The 19,956-nt window shown below is 31.0% G+C and overlaps 1 protein-coding gene across 1 annotated transcript in view; it reads right to left on the bottom strand.

Annotated features, from left to right (window-relative positions):
• Window positions 1–19,956, bottom strand: part of LOC145334425 (uncharacterized) — a 165,005-nt gene that overhangs the window by 104,825 nt on the left and 40,224 nt on the right. The window contains exon 2 of the mRNA XM_080179879.1: window positions 6,089–6,164. Within this exon, the coding sequence (XP_080036005.1) occupies window positions 6,089–6,157 (69 nt within the window). The 5' untranslated portion in view covers window positions 6,158–6,164. The remainder of the gene's footprint in view (window positions 1–6,088; window positions 6,165–19,956) is intronic.

Below are 19,956 nucleotides of genomic sequence, written 5' to 3'. Positions count from 1 at the left end.
TTATATGTGTCTAGTGTATTTATAGCATTGTACTTATTTACAGTACATTCAACATAACTATTAAAAAAATAAACTAAATACTAGTTTTAAAAAAGGATGACAATATTAATAAAAGTAAGCCTTTTTTTCATAGGAATCACTATTTAGTATATATTATTTGGTTTAGTAAGATAAAAAAACAAAAATTTTAAAATGAAGGTATGGACTTTTTGTTTATAAGGCTGGTAAGTTTTCTACCTATTAGAGAATTTATCAAAGTTTGGAATTGATAGGACAGTCTAACACGAATTTTTAACAACGTAAAATAATTTTTTAGAGTGTCGAATGCGTTCTTTTGATAAAAATCTTATTCTCTGTGACTCTTAAACTTTGTCAATCTGAGTCAAAGGTGATGTTCTATCAATACAACTTGTCCCCAAAGTTTTAAATAACTTTTTTTATTTATTGACTTAACAACTTTGGGTACTTTAATGAATTTTGATTGGTTGGTTCATTAAGTTTATTGTCCAAACGTTTTAACCACTCATTGTAATCTATAAAAGGGTTAATTATGTGTATCATTATTGGGGATGTACATTAGGGTGGGTTCATATCGGAATTAGACAATGCGGGGATATGCAACAGATAAAATTAACCTTAAAAACATTTCTGACCGAAAAAGAATTTAAAAAAATTGAGTTTTAGAACACGACCACTTAAAAATATAATTCATTACTAATTAGTATGCAAAGACGACATTCAAAATTTTTTTTAAATCTGAACTATGGCTTCATGGTGCTCCCTGGAAAGGCCTTGAGGAGCTGAATCAGGAACTTTTGTCCGTTTCAAAATATCTCGTTCTTAGCCTTAGAAATCACTAAAAAACCAAACAATTTTAAGGTTTATTGAGAATTGTCCAATTTGTAGAGGTTTTTTAGATTTTTGACTCCCATTTACAAATAGCTATACAATTGAATGTCTGGTCGTCAGCGGTTTTAAGACTTAGGATAAATTTTAAATCATCCAGAGGTGTATTATATCTATATAAATTGAGTGCAGATCCCCGCTTTGGCCTCAGAAAAAAAATGTCCAAAATCGACCCACCCTAATGTACATCAATTTATCTGCCATTGTCTTATCAAATAAAATATCCCCAAATTATACTACATTTTTACAACTTACTTTGTCTGTCTGTCTTTCTGCAATGCTATGAAGAAAAATCACTTAAAGTTCGCTAAAGATAACAATATCTTCAAATGTACAAACAACTTTAAAGTTAAAAATTGGCGCAAAATGATTGCAATTTTTATGCACATCACTGCAATCTTGCAAATAATCTTTTTTTCGGGGTAGCGAAGCTACTCTGATATGACTTGATTTTATCCGTTAGTCAGTCTTATGTGTTCTTAAGCTTTTAACAGAGGGATGTCTATCTCATTGCTAACAGAATAGTGCCAGTCCCGTGATAGTATAACAATGGTTGGATATAGGATATAAGTATTGACTAGGAAAAAATTGTCGAAAATTTAGCTTACTAATATGACCTCATTCATTGGTTAATTGGTCAATTCGATTTTTCAGTTAGGGGTGCAACATTCAAGTAATAATATATCGAATACAATAACTAAACAAATATATTGTTATAAAAAATATTTTGGCAGGGTTGTAAAATTAACATAATCAAATAATTTCCGCCAATAATTTTGATGTAGTAGGGATAATTTAGTTAAACGTCCATTCTTCCGTCCCTTATTCATTACTTTGTCCTTTAGCCTCTAGGGGATTGCGAATGTGAGGTCAGAAAAATAGCCTAAAACCACCACAAGACAAAGATTTCCAGTAAACTATTTCGGACCACCATTTTTTGTGATCCTATGCTTCAGACAAAATAACCTTACTACTTTATATTACAGGATATGATTACTTTTATTCGGACAGATAATGTTTCTATGGATATTAGTGTGCTTGTTTTGCAAAAAGAAAGGGACATTTACAAGACATTGTTTAGGTGTAATTCAATAAACATTCATACAAATAGATGGATAGATATATAGTTATATAGATAGATAGCTAGTTGGTTAGATAGATAGATAGATAGATAGATAGATAGATAGATAGATAGATAGATAGATAGATAGATAGATAGATAGATAGATAGATAGATAGATAGATAGATAGATAGATAGATAGATAGATAGATAGATAGATAGATAGATAGATAGATAGATAGATAGATAGATAGATAGATAGATAGATAGATAGATAGATAGATAGATAGATAGATAGATAGATAGATAGATAGATAGATAGATAGATAGATAGATAGATAGATAGATAGATAGATAGATAGGTAGATAGATAAATAGATATATAGTAAGATAGATAGATAAATAGACATATAGAACAATCTATATTATATAAATATTTACAAGAAATTGTTTAGGTGTAATTCAATAAACATTCATACAGATAGATAGATAGCTGGATGGATAGATAATTAGATAGATAGTTGGATAGATAGACATACAGAACAATCAATATACCAGTAAATATTTACGAGACATTGTTAAGGTGTAATTTAATAAACATTTATACATATAGATAGATAGATAGTTGGATAAATAGATATCATAAGTTTAAAATTTGAAGTCTCTTAGTCAAAAATTGAATATAGGGAATTACTACTAGAGAATATTTTAGTATTTTGGTAAGAAAAAATGCTTTGTTTAAGGCAAAAACTATTTTTGCTATTTACCTTGACGACCCTGCCAGGTTTGCTGTCAGTTAAGCGTTAAAGAAGGGGTAATTTTGTGTGACATCATTGAGGATTTACATCAAATTATCCATGTTGAATCAATCTATCTATCTATATGTAATGCTTTGACATAAAAGAGAGTTAAATCCTCTTTTACTTGCTCACTCCAATGGATATATTATTACTTGGATGTTTCACCAGATTTTTATTTACTCTAATAAAGTAATACTCGCAGCTTGCTAAAATAGCCACTTTATCCCATCCCCTTCTATTGAACCAACTGACCTATAAATAATAGCAACCTAAATTGCCGACAAATTTTGCATTGTCACTACATCAACGTATTGTAAATCCATTGGCTTAGTCCATTGTTTTGATTTTGAATGGTTGTGAAGAAAAAAAAGTTGTTGTTGGGATCAAAATATTTTTATTGTATTAAACATGATGGATAGATGTGTTCCTTTATTAAGGAGGGAGGGGACATAGGATTGTTAAATGCTGCGGTACCCAAAGTTTTTCTTATTTGTTGACTTAAAACTTTGGGTACTTTAAATAATTAAAGTGTAATTTAAACTAGTACTGTTTTATAAATAAGGTCTTATTTGTTGACCTAAAACTTTGATTACTTTAATCAATTTAAAGGATATATCAAACTAGTAGAGTCCAAACATTTCTGCCATTAATTATAATAGATTGTTGGGATCAAAACATTTTTATTGTATTAAACATGATGGATTGATGTATTCATTTATTAGGGAGGGAGGAGACATAGAAGTGTCAAATGCAGTGGTACCCAAAGTTTTATAAAGAATAATTCAACTAGTAGTGTCCAAACACTTCTGCCATTGATTTTAATAAATTGTTGGGATCAAAATATTTTTATTGTATTAAACATGATGGATAGTTGTGTTTCTTTATTAGGGAGGGAGGGGACATAGGATTGTTAATTGCTGTGGTACCCAAAGTTTTATAAAGAATAATTCAACTAGTAGTGTCCAAACTTTTTTGCCATTAATTTTAATAAATTGTTGGGATCAAAACATTTTTATTGTATTAAACATGATTGATAGGTGTGTTCTTTTATTAGGGAGGGAGGGGACATAGGATTGTTAAATGCAGTGGTACCCAAAGTTTTTCTTTTTTATTGGCTTATAACTTTGGGTACTTTAGCTAATTAAAGGCTAATTTAAACAAGTACTGTTTTATAAATAAAGTTTTATTCATTGGTTTAAAACTTTGGATACACTTATTCATTTAAAGGATAATTCAAACTAGAAGTGTCCAAATTTTTCTGCCATTAATTTTAATAAATTGTTGGGATCATAACATTTTTATTGTATTAAATATGATAGATATATGTGTTCTTTTCAGCAGGGAGAAAGGAGACATAGGATTGTTGATTTCAGTGGTACCCAAAGTTTTTCTTATTTGTTGGCTTAAAACTTTGGGTACTTTGATTAATTAAAGGCTAATTCAAACTAGTAGGGTCTAATCTTTTCTGCCATTAATTTTTATAGATTATTGGGATCAAAACATTTTTATTGTATTAAACATGATGGATCGATGTGTTTCTTTATTAGGGAGGGAGGGGACATAGGAGTGTTAAATGCAGTGGTACCCAAAGTTTTTCTTATTTGTTGGCTAAAAACTTTGGGCACATTATCTAATTAAAGGCTAATTTAACCCTTAACGGTCGGGGGGGGGGGGGGCGTTGAACGCCCCCCCATCCGGTTTTTTCTATCTTATTTTCTATGTGTGAAAGATAAAGAGCCCAAACTGCGTGACTTTTTAAATTTGGGTATGACACATAACTGAGAGTTGGAATTTTTTGAATATCTCCATCCTGGCGGGCACAGGATGCCAGTAAACCTGGCAGGGTCATCCAGGTAAGGAGCAAAAATATTTTTTTGACTTAAAAAAAGCATTTTATCTTACCAAAATACTAAAATATCCTCTATTAATACATCCTCATATTAAATACAGGTGTTCAAGTCAATTTCAGGTTCCAGGTATGATCCTGCTGGTCCTGATCCTCCAGGTCTCCAGAAATCTTTAAATGGCTCCTGTGGCCGCAATTTTTGACTTAGAGACTTAAAATTTTAAACTTAAACTTTTCTTACATGTCTACATAACGTATTAAAATTTCATTAAGATCCGCCGCCGTTTTCCCGCCGACCGCCGACTGCGGCGGCTGGCAGCTGCTAAGTACAGCTGCGGCCGCTGAAATTTATATTTTGATATTTGAAATATAAAATTTACATAAAGATTAACATTTTCTGCAAAAAAATTTTTATTCTAGCTTTAAAAATAAAAAAATTAAAGCCGTTTGAAATTTTTAAGTATAAAAGGACCTAAAAACAAAGGTTGTTAAATAAAAGGGTGAAGGAAGCGAAAATTGACCTTGACTTATTTAAGGTCGGAAATTCATCATAACACAGGGGACTTACACAAAAAAATTTAGCCCTTTAGCTCTAATAGGAACTGAGATAACATGGGGGGGGCGTTAAACGCCCCCCCCCCCCCTCGACTGATTAAGGTGCGGCAAGGGGCCCGACTGTAAGGGGTTAAACAAGTATTGTTTTATAAATAAGGTTTGATTCATTGGCTTAAAACTTTGGACACTCTTATTCATTTAAAGGATAATTCAAACTAGAAATGTCAAAACTTTTTTACCAATTATTTTAATAGATTGTTGGGATCAAAATATTTTTTATTGTATTAAAGATGATGGATAGATGTTTTCCTTTATTAGGGAGGGAGGGGACATAGGAGTGTTACTTGCAGTGGTACCCAAAGTTTTTAAAATGAGCTCTGTATTCATTGGCTTAAAAATTAGTAAAAGATTAATTCAACCTATTAGTGTTGAAACTTTAAACGAATAATTTAATCTACCGAAGAGGTAATTTTGTTTATCATGATTGGAAATTTGCATCAATGTCCTTCTCACACAGACATTTCAGTGTGGTTTTAGGATGACAGCTAAAAAAGTCAAAGAAAATACGGGGTAATTTTGGTATCATCATTGGGGATTTACATCAATTTATAGGTCATTGTCTTATCCCCTTAGATCCTTAAAACACTGTCGATTCTAAGTACTTTGTAAATGTAAGAATACATTTACTATGCTTATAAAAATGATTCGCCTAAACATTTTTCGTCCTAGGACTTAGCAGTAAAAAATTTAGATAAAAGGTAATTTGCATTACATAAAAGGATTTTGTCATATAGGAAAATGTCTAATATAAACGTTGAGAATATTTAAATTCTACCTAATTTCTATCAATTCGTAAATTTTATATGCGCAAAAAATGATCAGAACTTGATTTAATGTCTGTAAGAAAAAAAAGATTTTACCTTTTGACCTCTGGTGGAGCTTCCAGATCTCGTGGTCAGGCTAGGGCTAGAGGGTATCGAGTGAGACATCGTGCAACTGAAAAAAATAATAATAAAGTAATAGGATGTATTTCTGTTTGTATGTCTGTGTGTACCAAAGGATCTTGCTAACAGCAGAACTGATATAGTCATGCTTCTGTAACACACCAAAGATTATAAAGTAGTAGGATGTCTATGTGTGTGTATGTGTGTGTGTGTGTTTATGTCTGTCTGTTTATCCTATAAGATCATTAAACAGTCTAGGGCTTGAGGGTATCGAATGAGACATTAGCAACTGAAAAATTGAGTTGTTAAAGTAAAAATAAAGGGGGAAGGGAGCAAAATATGACTTTGACTGACTTATAGGCGAAAATTCGTTAAACGTTAGGGTTCAGATATTAGAGTAAAACACTTTAGATCTGTTGTTCAGATATTGTTTGTCTGTTTTTGATTCGCTACTTACTAACATAATCTTACCGTTTTCGAGCTTTTAAGTTGCAGAGACCAAGTTGCACCTTTAGTTTATGTAGCTAATCATAATGGATATGTTATTACATGAATCTTACGCCAGATTATAATGTATTCGGATCATGGAAAGAAAACAAAGTCATTCCTTAATTAGGACAGAAGTCACCTTCCTAGGAAGGACATAAGTAGCCTTCCTGAAGTGAGAATTTGTTAGATGAAGGGCATAAATTGCCTCCCTTAACAAAGATTTTGCAAGATTGAGGACATAAGTAGCCTCCCTTCACCTAACAAAACCTAGCTTTTTGGTCCTTCACATAGCAAAATCTTGCATAAAATTGGTTTTTGGTCCATCACATAGCAAAATAATGCAAAACTTAGCCTTTCTGTCCTTATTATAGCAAAATATTGCAAAACATAGCTTTTTGGTCCTTCACATAGCAAAATCTTGCATAAAATAGCTTTTTGGTCCATCACATAGCAAAACATTGCAAAACTTAGCTTTTCTGTCCTTCACATAGCAAATTCTTGCAAAACATAGCAAATTCTTGCAAAACATAGCAAAATATTGCAAAACATAGCAAATTCTTAGAAAACTTAGCTATTCTGTCCTTCACATAGCAAATTCTTGCAAAACATAGCAAATTCTTGCAAAACATAGCAAATTCTTGCAAAACATAGCAAATTCTTGCAAAACATAGCAAATTCTTGCAAAACTTAGCAAATTCTTGCAAAACATAGCAAATTCTTGCAAAACATAGCAAATTCTTGCAAAACATAGCAAATTCTTGGTAAACTTAGCTTTTCTGTCCTTCACATAGCAAATTCTTGCAAAACATAGCAAATTCTTGGAAAACATAGCAAATTCTTGCAAAACATAGCAAATTCTTGCAAAACATAGCAAATTCTTGCAAAACATAGCAAATTCTTGGAAAACTTAGCTTTTCTGTCCTTCACATAGCAAATTCTTGCAAAACATAGCAAATTCTTGCAAAACATAGCAAATTCTTGCAAAACATAGCAAATTCTTGCAAAACATAGCAAATTCTTGCAAAACATAGCAAATTCTTACAAAACATAGCAAATTCTTGCAAAACATAGCAAATTCTTACAAAACATAGCAAATTCTTGCAAAACATAGCAAATTATTGGAAAACTTAGCTTTTTTGTCCTTCACATAGCAAATTCTTGCAAAACATAGCATTTATGTCCTTTACATAGCTAAATCTTTCAAAATGCAGCTTTTCTGTCCTAAACATTGCTAAATGTTGCAAAATGTAGCATATTCTTGCTGTTTAGACCACCCATTCCTGGGATCTTAAGCTTCAAACAAGAAAACCTTTCTGTTTGGTTATTGAATTGATAGGATTTCAGAACAATGATATTAATTTTGAGGTTTTATAACTCTGAATTTTTTCATCCATTTAAAATAGCCAGCTTTTTGTTAATAAATGTGAATACTAAAAATGCTTTTAAATTTAATGATCTACTAGCTGCTCTGCCCCTAGAGACCTTTTTTTTTTGGGGGGGGGGGGTTAATTTTTACTAGGGGTGAATTCTCCTGGGAGGGTGGTACCTATACCTATAACCTATCCCAGAACTAATAAGAAGCTAAACTAAGTCCAGAACCCTATAAGTTCAGAAGTTAACGAGATATACATACAGATAGACAGACACAGATCCTGTTACTTTTATTATAAGGATAGTAAAATATATGTTCTTGTGTAAAAGCTAGCTTTTCAAAATAAGAAGAAAAAACTTGACACATCATGCCGTCCGCTGTCGCGAAGTATGGTCTATGAAGATTAGAGTGGGTCAATTTTCAAAGTTTTTTTTTTAATTTTTAATTCATCACAATGGATTTATTATTACTTGGATCTTACACGAGATTTGCATGTTCTATAATAAAGTGAACTCTCTAGTGGGCTAAAATAACGATCTCCCCCACCCAATTCTTTTAACCTATTCCCTCTTCTCTTACTGAATAAATGGTCCACAAAATAAAATCGAAGAGAAATTGCAACCAAAATTTTCTCCTGTTATAATATCAACGGGAATCAATACAGAACTTAGCAACTTAATTTGGCGACAACTTTTCTATGTAATTCTATGTCAATAAGATAGCGTGCTTATCAATTCCAAAATTGAGCCATCCTTATGACTTTTGACCCAACACGACCTGGGGTTGGTTAATTACCAATACTAAAATCTAATCACACAAAGTTTTGAAATTAAGAAATATTCTAATTTATTTTTTTGGTATTAATTAATATGAATACTAAGAAAATTTATAATCCCTTATAACTTTTCAACATATATATTTAATTGTAAAAAATTCCGAAAATTAACATTTCTTTAGCTCTGTTATTGGTCATCCCCCCATATAGTAGTATTATAATGTCCATTTCGCAAAACGTACTATTTACAGGGATCTAAAGGGATAAGACAATTGCCGATAATTTGATGTAAATCCTCAATGATTAAACATAAAATCATCCCTTCTGTAAGTTATAATTAGTGGTTGAATCGTTTACTATTAACAGGGATCTAAAATGATATTCAATTGCCAATAAGTTGATGTAAATCCTCAATGATTAAACATAAAGTTATCCCTTCTATAAGTTATGATTAGTGGTTGAATCGTTAATGGACAAGACACTCATTTTAATGTACCAACCAATAAAAATTCAATTATATTTCCCTAAGATTAAGCCAACGAATAAGAAAACGTTACTATAAAACTTTGGAGACCAGTGTAATAAGCAGCTCAATGTAAACTCACTACTTGGATTATTACACAGTACCCAAAGTTTTATCTTAACAATTTCTCATTTATGGGCTCAACATTTTGGAGACTTTTTATTTAATTAATTATGTAAATTGATTTATCATCCATTGTGTTATCCCTTTTAATTCCTGATTTTGGCGTGATTTTTATGTGACGGCATGGGTCAAAAATGTTTAACATTAAAGACAATTTATAAATATAGAATATCTATAATACAAAGTAGAACGATGTCCGTCTGTTTGTTTGTAGCGAAGGATCTCGCTAACCGCTGAACTGATCGGGTTCTCCTTTACAGGGTAGCTTCTCATAGGTCCCGGGAAGGTTTATAACTATTTTCTTAGGGGGTGGGACATCCCCAACCCCCCTAATTTTTTTTTCTTTTTAAAACTAAAATTAAAATAGTGGGCTGGACTACCCCCCCAAGAAATTTTTTTTTTACATTCTTTTTTAAAATCTTAAATACAAAATTTTGGTTTGATCAAACCTCTTGGTGCCCAAGCCCCTAGAGGCTAGGGGCGAAGCCGCTAGTGTAATATAAAAGATTTTAAGAAAAAAAATAATCAGGAACCGCTGAACCGATATGGTTCACTTTCATAGTGTAGCTTCTTACAGGACATGGGTAGGTTTATTGCTATTCTAGGGAAGGGTACCACCGTCCTCCTAAGATAAACCGTTCCTTGAAAAAATAACCCTTTAAAAAATCGAATGAAAAATGGGGGAGGAGTAATTTGTTTTTTGCTTTTTCATTTTAAAAATAATATAAAAATGGAAGGGTTAAATCCAAACCACATCCACCTCAAGTACCCCTGGAGACCTCTAGGAGCGTAGCCGATAGTTTAAAATAAAACACCAACAGGCAACAATAAATCAAAATTCCTACAAATCTAAGCATACATAGTCTATGGTCTTTGTGTGTGTTCCGACCCATGCCGTAAACGCCCAACTAGCCACCTAGCCAAACAGTTTTTTTTTTACTTATTTCTTTATTATAAAAAGCTATCTTTTAAAAAAATATATTTTTTTACTATGCTATTATAGTAATTGTATGGTTCTTTTACAATTTATCTTCGTATGAGACCAATAAAGGTTTAAAGCTATTTGGGGGAAGAGTACTACCACATTCTTAAGAGAAATTGCCCTAGAAAAATGAAATAAAAATTAGGGTGGGGAGACTTTCCCCTCTTTCCATTAATATGTCTCTAGCATAGCAGTTAGTTGATCATTAAATTTAAAAGCATTTTTAGTTTTCACATTTATTAACAAAAATCTGGCTATTTTAAATGGATGAAAAAATTCAGAGTTATAAAACCTCAAAATTAATATCATTGTTCTGAAATCCTATCAATTCAATAACCAAACAGAAAGGTTTTCCTGTCTGAAGCTTAAGATCCCAGGAATGGGTGGTCTAAATAGCAAGAATATGCTACATTTTGCAACATTTAGCAATGTTTAGGACAGAAAAGCTGCATTTTGAAAGATTTAGCTATGTAAAGGACATAAATGCTATGTTTTGCAAGAATTTGCTATGTGAAGGACAAAAAAGCTAAGTTTTCCAATAATTTGCTATGTTTTGCAAGAATTTGCTATGTTTTGCAAGAATTTGCTATGTTTTGCAAGAATTTGCTATGAGAAGGACAGAAAAGCTAAGTTTACCAAGAATTTGCTATGTTTTGCAAGAATTTGCTATGTTTTGCAAGAATTTGCTATGTTTTGCAAGAATTTGCTATGTTTTGCAAGAATTTGCTATGTTTTGCAAGAATTTGCTATGTTTTGCAAGAATTTGCTATGTTTTCCAAGAATTTGCTATGTTTTGCAAGAATTTGCTATGTTTTGCAAGAATTTGCTATGTTTTGCAAGAATTTGCTATGTTTTGCAAGAATTTGCTATGTTTTGCAAGAATTTGCTATGTTTTGCAAGAATTTGCTATGTTTTGCAAGAATTTGCTATGTGAAGGACAAAAAAGCTAAGTTTTCCAAGAATTTGCTATGTTTTGCAAGAATTTGCTATGTTTTGCAAGAATTTGCTATGTTTTGCAAGAATTTGCTATGTTTTGCAAGAATTTGCTATGTTTTGCAAGAATTTGCTATGTTTTGCAAGAATTTGCTATGTTTTGCAAGAATTTGCTATGTTTTGCAAGAATTTGCTATGTGAAGGACAAAAATGCTATGTTTTGTGAGGTTTTGCTATGTGAAGGAAAGAGAAGCTATGTTTTGCAAGATGAAGGACATAAGCAGCCTTCCTAATGTAAGAATTTGTTAGACAAAGGACATAAGTCACCTCCCTTAAGTTAGATTTTGTTAGATGAAGGACATAGGTAGCCTTCCTTAGACCAATTTCCAGTGACTTCTGTCCTAATTAGGAATGACTTTGTTTTCTTTCCATGATCCATGTATTCTAATAAAGTGAAACTTGTAGCTGGCTAAAATCTCTCCCTTTGCCCATACCCTCCTCTCTAAATAAATTAACGAACTGACCAATAAATGACAGGGGAATATGAAACCTAAATTGACGACAATTTTTCCCCTGTAATAATATCCAACTATATTATATCCATTATCTAATCAAAATATTAAAATCTATGTAGTTCTAAATAGGGTAAACCTAATCAAAAAAGGTTAACATACATTCTAGCAAATGATTTAAATAGCAATGTTTTAGTTTAAATAAGTTTTTAAAAGCGAAGATTTTTTATACAACTAAATAAACAAAGAAAGCAGCCTACTATAGAACACATTTTGAAAAGAGTAAAGTAAAAATTATTTAAGACAGACAGACAAACGAACGGACGTTTAGACAAAGTACATTATATAGTAGCTACTCAGTTACAAAAACAAATGGATAATACAGTCCTTATATAAAAGTAACAGGATGTCATTGGGTATGTCTGTCTGACTGTTTGTTTGTATGAAAGGATCTCGCTAACTACTGAACCAACTCCTTCTAATATGTCATGGAAAGGTTTAAAACTATTTTGGGGAGGGTACCAACACCTTTCTAATATAAATCGCCCATATGAAAATTGTCCTCCTATTTAAAAATATTATATATATTTAAAACTAAAATCTAAATGTGAAGGTCGAATTCCATACTCCCCAACTTTACATCAAGTGCTCCTAGAGACCTCTAGGGGGCGTATAGCCACTAATAATAGTGCTATTTCAGGTATATATCTTGAATGTATAAACATCAATAACTACATATAAACATATACAATATACATAAACAGTTAGGGAGTTGAATCCATTTTTATAGAAGCAAAAATATAATCTATGATTATGGTTTGGACCCTCTAAAACTGTAATCTACCCTTCCACTTTCCCCTCTCTTGGTGAAGATATCTTCAACGTCGATACGATTTTTGAAATGTAAGATTCTACTTTCCCCTCTCTTGGTGAAGATATCTTCAACGCCGATACGATTTTTGAAATGTAAGATTCCACTTTCCCCACTCTTGGTGAAGATATCTTCAACGCCGATACGATTTTTGAAATTTAAGATTCCACTTTTGCCTCTCTTGGTGAAGATATCTTCAACAAGAGAGACAAAAGTGGAATCTTATATTTCAAAAATCGTATCGGCGTTGAAGATATCTTTACCAAGAGAGGGGAAAGTGGAAGGGTAGATTACAGTTTTAGAGGGTCCAAACCATAATCATAGATTATATTTCTGCTTCTATAAAAATGGATTCAACTCCCTAATTGATAAAGTCTCATAAACTAAAACACCTACACAAAAAAACCTACAACATGAAGAAAAAAAACATTCTCTTAGCTTAGTTGTTCAGATAGAGAGATACTATACAAAAGTATTCAAAATAATTGGACTGTAAATCACACTTGTCCCCAAAGTTTTATGATTACGTTTTCTTATATGCTGGCTTAACAACTTTGGGGACTTTTAATGAATTTTAATTGGTTGATTCATTCAGTTTAGTATCCAAACTAATTTTTCAACTACTAATTGTAATCTACAAATGGGGTGATTTTTGTATCATCATTGTTGATTTATCGGCCATTGTCTTATCCCTTAAGATCCCTGGCTAAAACTAGATAAGTAGCAAACCCTACCTACTGCATTTTAACTAAGGAGGAAAAAAAGTCCATAAAACTGTTAAAAAAACTGCATAATTTTGACACATTTCATCCAACCAATCGATATATTATTACTTGAATGTTGCACTAGGTTTTCATATCCTTATACTAAAGTAACAGGATGTCTATTTGTGTGTCTGTATGTTTGTTTGAACGGAATGATCTCACTAACCGCTGATCCGATTGGGTTCTCCTTAACAGGGTAGATTCTCATAGTCCCGAGAAGGTTTATAACTATTTTGGGGGAGGGTACCACCACCCTCCTAAGAGAAATCACAAAAAAATTTTTTTTTTACGTTTCTCGATTTAACAAAGAGAATTCAACGAAACATAAACGTCAAACGCAACATAGGCATATTTAAATATAAAAAAAAATTTAAAGTGCCACTAGATGCCTCTAGGGGCGTAGCCGCCAGTACTCTGATAAAGTGACACTTGCAGCAAGTTTAAATTTTTATACCTCTAATTTATTTGCTTTAACCATCCTCTCCCCCCCCCCCCCCTACTGGATGAAGGAACTGATCGATAAATGTTGTCAATGTTAGCAACCTAAATTGACGACAATGTTTCCAACTGTCATAATATCCATGTATACAGTATATCCATTCATTCAACCCAATATTCGACCATTTTTTTAGCTGCATTGGAATAGTAATAAGAAGTGTTTTTACAAACTTACAAATTGTATTTTTTTAATTAAAATAAAATATTATTGGCTAAATTTAATTACCCCACTTGCGCTTGTCAGAAATGAATCATCAATATCTTATTTTCTTCATTGAAGTGGGGCATTTTATTCCAGAAAATAACATTTAATGGTTTTCAATTATGCTTTGAAACCAGTTTGAACATTTGAATGGACAAACCAATAAGTATAAATTGTGCGGTAGCGCCGGTACTAATATAGTTGTTTATCAAATCGTATTAACTACAGCTTTCCGCGGATAGTAAAATGATAAATTATAAGATTAATTTCAATTTGGATGGGCAAACAAAACTGACATTACTATTATGTTTTTCTTTTTATTATTCATAAAAAATTGTCTATAATGCAATGCTTTACATGATTTTCCAGTATGACTGAGAACCGGTTCTAATCCAGTGGATATTAATTGGTTTGGAAGCCATACTAGAAATATAATTCCTCTGACCTTCATGTTTATATTTTACACATCTGGTTTTTTAGGGTTTTTTCAATGCAACAAAAAAATAGGAAAAAACAACAATCTTACTTTTTTACTTGAAGGGAGAGGGAGAGGATGAAGTTTTTAAAAGACAAAGTAACACAATCTTTTTCTAGGGGAAGGGCTGTTGATATCCTCCCCCAAAATAGTATATACCTTCCCATGACCTATGAGGAGCTACATTATAAAGGAGAACCATATCAGTTATGCGGTTAGCAAGATACACACAGACAAACATCCTGTTACTTTTATATAAGGATACTATAGTAGAATTTATAAATGTTTCTTGCATATGTGGAATCAAATTATATTAAACCTTTTTTAAAATTGTTATATTTGAACATATTTTTCGGGCTATTCTCCTAATTTGTATGAATAAATTCACACCTCATTTTTTTAACTGAGAGCCTCTTTTATGAATGGACTAATTACTGTAAGGTATTTTAGCGATGCGAACTATATAATTCATTTTATCGGTATATACCTTATTGAATGCAGGAATATTGTAAATTGCCCTATCCCTTAAGATTCAAGCAACTGAATAATAACTGCTCAAAATTGCCAGAGATCTAAAGGGATACGACAATAACCGATAAATAGATGTGCATCCCCAATGATGATACACAAAATTATCTCTTTTGTAGATTTTTGTAGGTTAAAACGTTTAGAAATTCAATTTAATGAATCAACCAATCAAAATTTTTATCTAAGTCCCCAAAGTTGTTAAGCCATTGAATAAGAAAACGTTGATATAAAACTTTGGGGACTAGTGTAATAAACAGCCCATTATCCCCTTCCTTCCTGGTTGTTTAGGTTGATATTTGCTTATAAATAACGAATATTTTTTCATTAAAATCTTTATCTTTGCATATTTTAACACTTGTTTATTAATTTATCAATATTTTAAGCGCTTAAAAACTTGCTCTATGTCCATTCATATGGTAATTAACATAATTCATTATTTTTTGCAGGGAGGGAGGGGACATTGGACTGTAAATTACACTGGTACCCAAAGTTTTGTAACTAAAAAACTTGCTTAGTGTCCATTCATATGGTAATTAACATAATTCATTGGTTTTTTGTCAAGGGTGAAAGAGGAAATTGGACTGAAAATTACACTGGTACCCAAAGCTTTATAACTTAAAAACTTGCTCTATGTCCATTCATTCGGTAATTAACATAATTCATTGTTTTTTATTACAGGGAGGTAGGGGACATTAGACTGTAAATTACACTGGTACCCAAAGTTTTGTAACTTAAAAACTTGCTCTGTGTCCATTCATACGGTAGTTAACATAATTCATTGTTTTTCACTCCATTTTTATTTTATCCCTAACGAAAGTAATTAGATGTTTGTATGAGTTACTTAAATAACAAGGATGACAACATCTATAAAAGTTTATACTTACAAAATTGTAAGTAAATTTGTTGCAAAACTGATTTAATACATGATGCAGTTTAAGGACATACTGACATTTTAGGACTTGATTATAGAGATGTTTCATTGCCGCACTGTACCTTGTTGTAATAGGAATCAGTATATAATCAATGAATCAGATGAATAGGATCATTATAACATACAAAAATTTGTTGTCGAAAAAGTAAAAAATCAGCTTGTTTTAAATGGACGTACGGAGCTAACTGTAACGGACGGACCGAGCTGAATTGTAGAAAAGCTTCGCTTTAAAAAAAAGAGGGAGTCAAATACAAACACTTCCCCAACCTGCACCTTAAGTGCAACCACAGGCCTCTAGGGGCGTAGCCGCTAGTAGTAAAAATAGTAAACTTTGATGAAAATATTTAATTTTCTTTAATTGCAAAATTTAAAAAAAAAATTTATTCTTTTAATTAAAAAATATTAGAGGTGTGAAGAACAAAAATGTATGGGTTACACCCAAAACAAGAATAAATAAATCCAAAAATTGTTAATTAAATGTTCTTATTTACTTAACTAATCTCAAAACTCTCATCTTAAAATTATAATGCCTAATAAAATCCTAAAACCTGGCAGCAATTTGTTTTTTAATGCGCTAGAGGTAAATGCAGACAAAAGTAAAGCAAGCTGTAGAGTATCTACTCTAATTCAAACATCATGTATATGCATTTTTATTACGAAAACTTTAATTCACAATAATATTCATATTAAGTAGTAAAAATTACGTTGAATGTACTAAATTTTCTTATCCTATATTATAGAAGTATCAATCTAGAAAAAAACACCTTTAGGTTAATTTACAATCTAAAATCCTTTTCTTCGCTGCGTTTATAAGCAAAACTATTTTAATATTTGTTGGTTTATAAGAACACTTTAATTCAAACAGCTAGTTGCCTTCTTAAAGTAAAAAGAGAATAAATAATTATTTTGTAGATTTTAAGGGTTCTAAAGGGAATAAATAAATTTATTTGCATTCACAAATAATATACACAAAATTACCCCTTCTGTAGATTATAATTAATGGATGAAACGTTTGAACACTCAACTTAATAAACCATCCTATAAAAATTCGATAAAAGTCCATAAAGTTGCTGAGCCAACAAATAAGAAAACACAATTATAAAACTTTGGGGACTAGTGTAATAAATAGCCCAATATCCCCTCCCTCTCTAATTATTCCTCTTTTTCAAAATTCCTCCAAGATTGCAATTCAGCAATTTGTATTTTATTATTGTTTGTGTATAATCTAGGAGGACAACATCATTAAGTGCGAATTAAGCTCAAAACAAAAACACACAAGGACAAACGAACAATAAAATTGAAAGTCAATTTTAGCATAATTTTAATTAGTAAAATTTAATTATAGCATCGTATGATATAAAGCTTTCCGCGAATATCAAAATTAACAGTTTTGTTAAACCCAAAGGGCAGAAGTTTCAGAAAACTGGTATTAATATTATCATTTTTATATTAATATTCGTAGAAAACGTGCTATAATCCAATACGATAAATGATTTTTCAGTATAGCTTAAAACCAGTTCTAATCTACCGGTTATTGATTGGTTAAGAAGCCATACTGGTAAGTTAATTATCTTTAAATGTAGTTTTATATTTAAACATTGGGCCTAGGAATCAACATTTCAAAAATTAAATCACTAAGAATAAGATTACATTTATTGCAAAAATTTTAAATACTATAAACTTTCTGTTTACCTTATTATACCTGCTCATTAATGGAATCTTCTATCAAAGTTTTAAATCAATATGATGATCCTCTAATTTAAGACAAGAGCTATTCTTACGGACGGACAGACATACAAATCTAATTATAGAGTAGCTTCGCTACTAAAAAAGTTGCATTTAATTAGATGAATGAATTTTACAATTCTTTACAATAAACAAGGTGTTAGGATAGTCCTACATTACGACAAAATTTATAGTAGTGTGTTTAAATGATTTATTCATCTTATGGAAAAAATAAGACATAATAAAGAATATTACTTTAGCGTAATATGTAACTTATCCTTTAGAAATGGATATAGGATATACGTGGATATATTGACAGGGAAATATTTGTCGTAAGGGCAATATTTTAGCCAGCTGTGAATATCACTTTGTTAGAGTACATAAAAATCTGGTGCATCATACAAGTAATTAACATTAAATTTCATAACGGTTTAGCCAATCAAAAATATATAGTAGTACCCCAAATTTAAACTTTGAGTACAAGTATAATTTTAAAATCAATATCCCCTCCCTCCCTAGTTTTAGCTGTTTTTCTACAAATTATTTGTTGGTTGAAATGTATAAACACTGTATATTGTTATGTATGCAATATCTCAGACCCAATTTAAAATGCAATATTCTATATCCCAGGTATCTGAAGGGATAAGACAATAGCCGATAAATTGATGTACATCCCCATTGATGATGCACAAAATTAACTTTTCTGTAGATTACAGTTAGTGGTTGAAACCTTTGAACACTCAACTTAATAAACCAACCAATCAAAAATTCAATAAAAGTCCCAAAAATTACCTAACCAATGAAGAAGAAAACTTTATTTTAAAACTTTGGGGACTAGCGTAATAGACAGGCCAATGTCCCCTCCCTCCCTGAATATTGTATATCCACGAATATACAGGGATTTGCCATCTGAAGAAAAAACTAAACTTCCATTATTGTCAGAAAAGTAGTTGACTCTATTGAATTGTGTTTCGTTGGTTTCAAACTGATAATGTCCAAACCTTTCAACTATTTATTATAATCTACAAACGGGGTAATTTTGTTTATCATCATTAGGGTTCAAAAGTTTTGACATTACATTCTATTTAAACAACTTATCAAATTCTATAATAGTATTTAAAGTTTTGAAACAACGTGGTAATAAAACTTTGGGTACCAGAGTAATTTACGGTCCAATGTCCCCTCCCTCCCTGCATTTAAATACATATTTAATTTATTGCAAAAGAAGAGAAGAAAAAACACATTCAATTTAAAGTAATATTTTATGGTACAGTAAATCCATTTTTTAAGATTTAATAATTGGATGTTTTTCAGTTTTTTTTCTTAAACAAGGATAAAAACATATTAATAACTTTTGATAGATGATACGATTTTAAAATTATGTCTTATCGTACTAGTAATAATTATGTCAAAGATAAAAAAAAACATATGACTTTATTATGTAGAAAAAAAATATTTTATTACGTTAGAAAGTTCCTAAGAAACGAGATTTTACCTAATCGTTCAAAGAATCATCCTTTTAAATTTAAAATCAATAGAATCATTCTAACATGCCAAAACAGATAGATAAACTTCAAATATATTTTCCATTTTATCTTTGAAACCGATTAGCACCGGTTCTCAGCCACCATGAAAACAAATGTTTAGCATCGTATTTCAAACAATTTTCCACGAATAATCCTAATATCTGCGGACATCTGTCTATAATACGATGCGATTAATAACTATTAATTAATTTTAACATATTTACCAAATGTTGTCAGAAATGTTTACTAAATTAAGCCTTAATTAAGTTATTTGTTAAAAAAAAACTTTAGTTAATTAAAACCTTTCATTTACATTTTTCATATTTGTTAGATTTTTTAAATGTTAAGAAGCTTATTCTTCTTTTAACTTATTTTGTCCGTCTGTCTGACTTTACTTTGTTGCGATAGAATCCACATTTTGTTTGTGAGGATTCCTATGATTCTTTGTTTTGTTGGGTTTGGCATTAGTAATTTATGCACTTTGCTACTTATGGATATTATCATCCTTGTTTAATCATATCTTACTAGCCGAAACAAAAGATAAAATAGCCTTAAACCATTCCAGGACCTAAATTTAGGACAAACAAAAAAAAGTTACTTCTGTATATAATATGA

The sequence above is a fragment of the Acartia tonsa genome, chromosome 12 (genome assembly GCF_053477335.1).
Source record: "Acartia tonsa isolate MP-2025a chromosome 12, ASM5347733v1, whole genome shotgun sequence".
NCBI classification, from domain to species: Eukaryota; Metazoa; Arthropoda; class Copepoda; order Calanoida; family Acartiidae; genus Acartia; species Acartia tonsa.
Note: the sequence above shows the minus strand (reverse complement) of the source record. Positions and strands in the feature narration are given on the sequence as shown.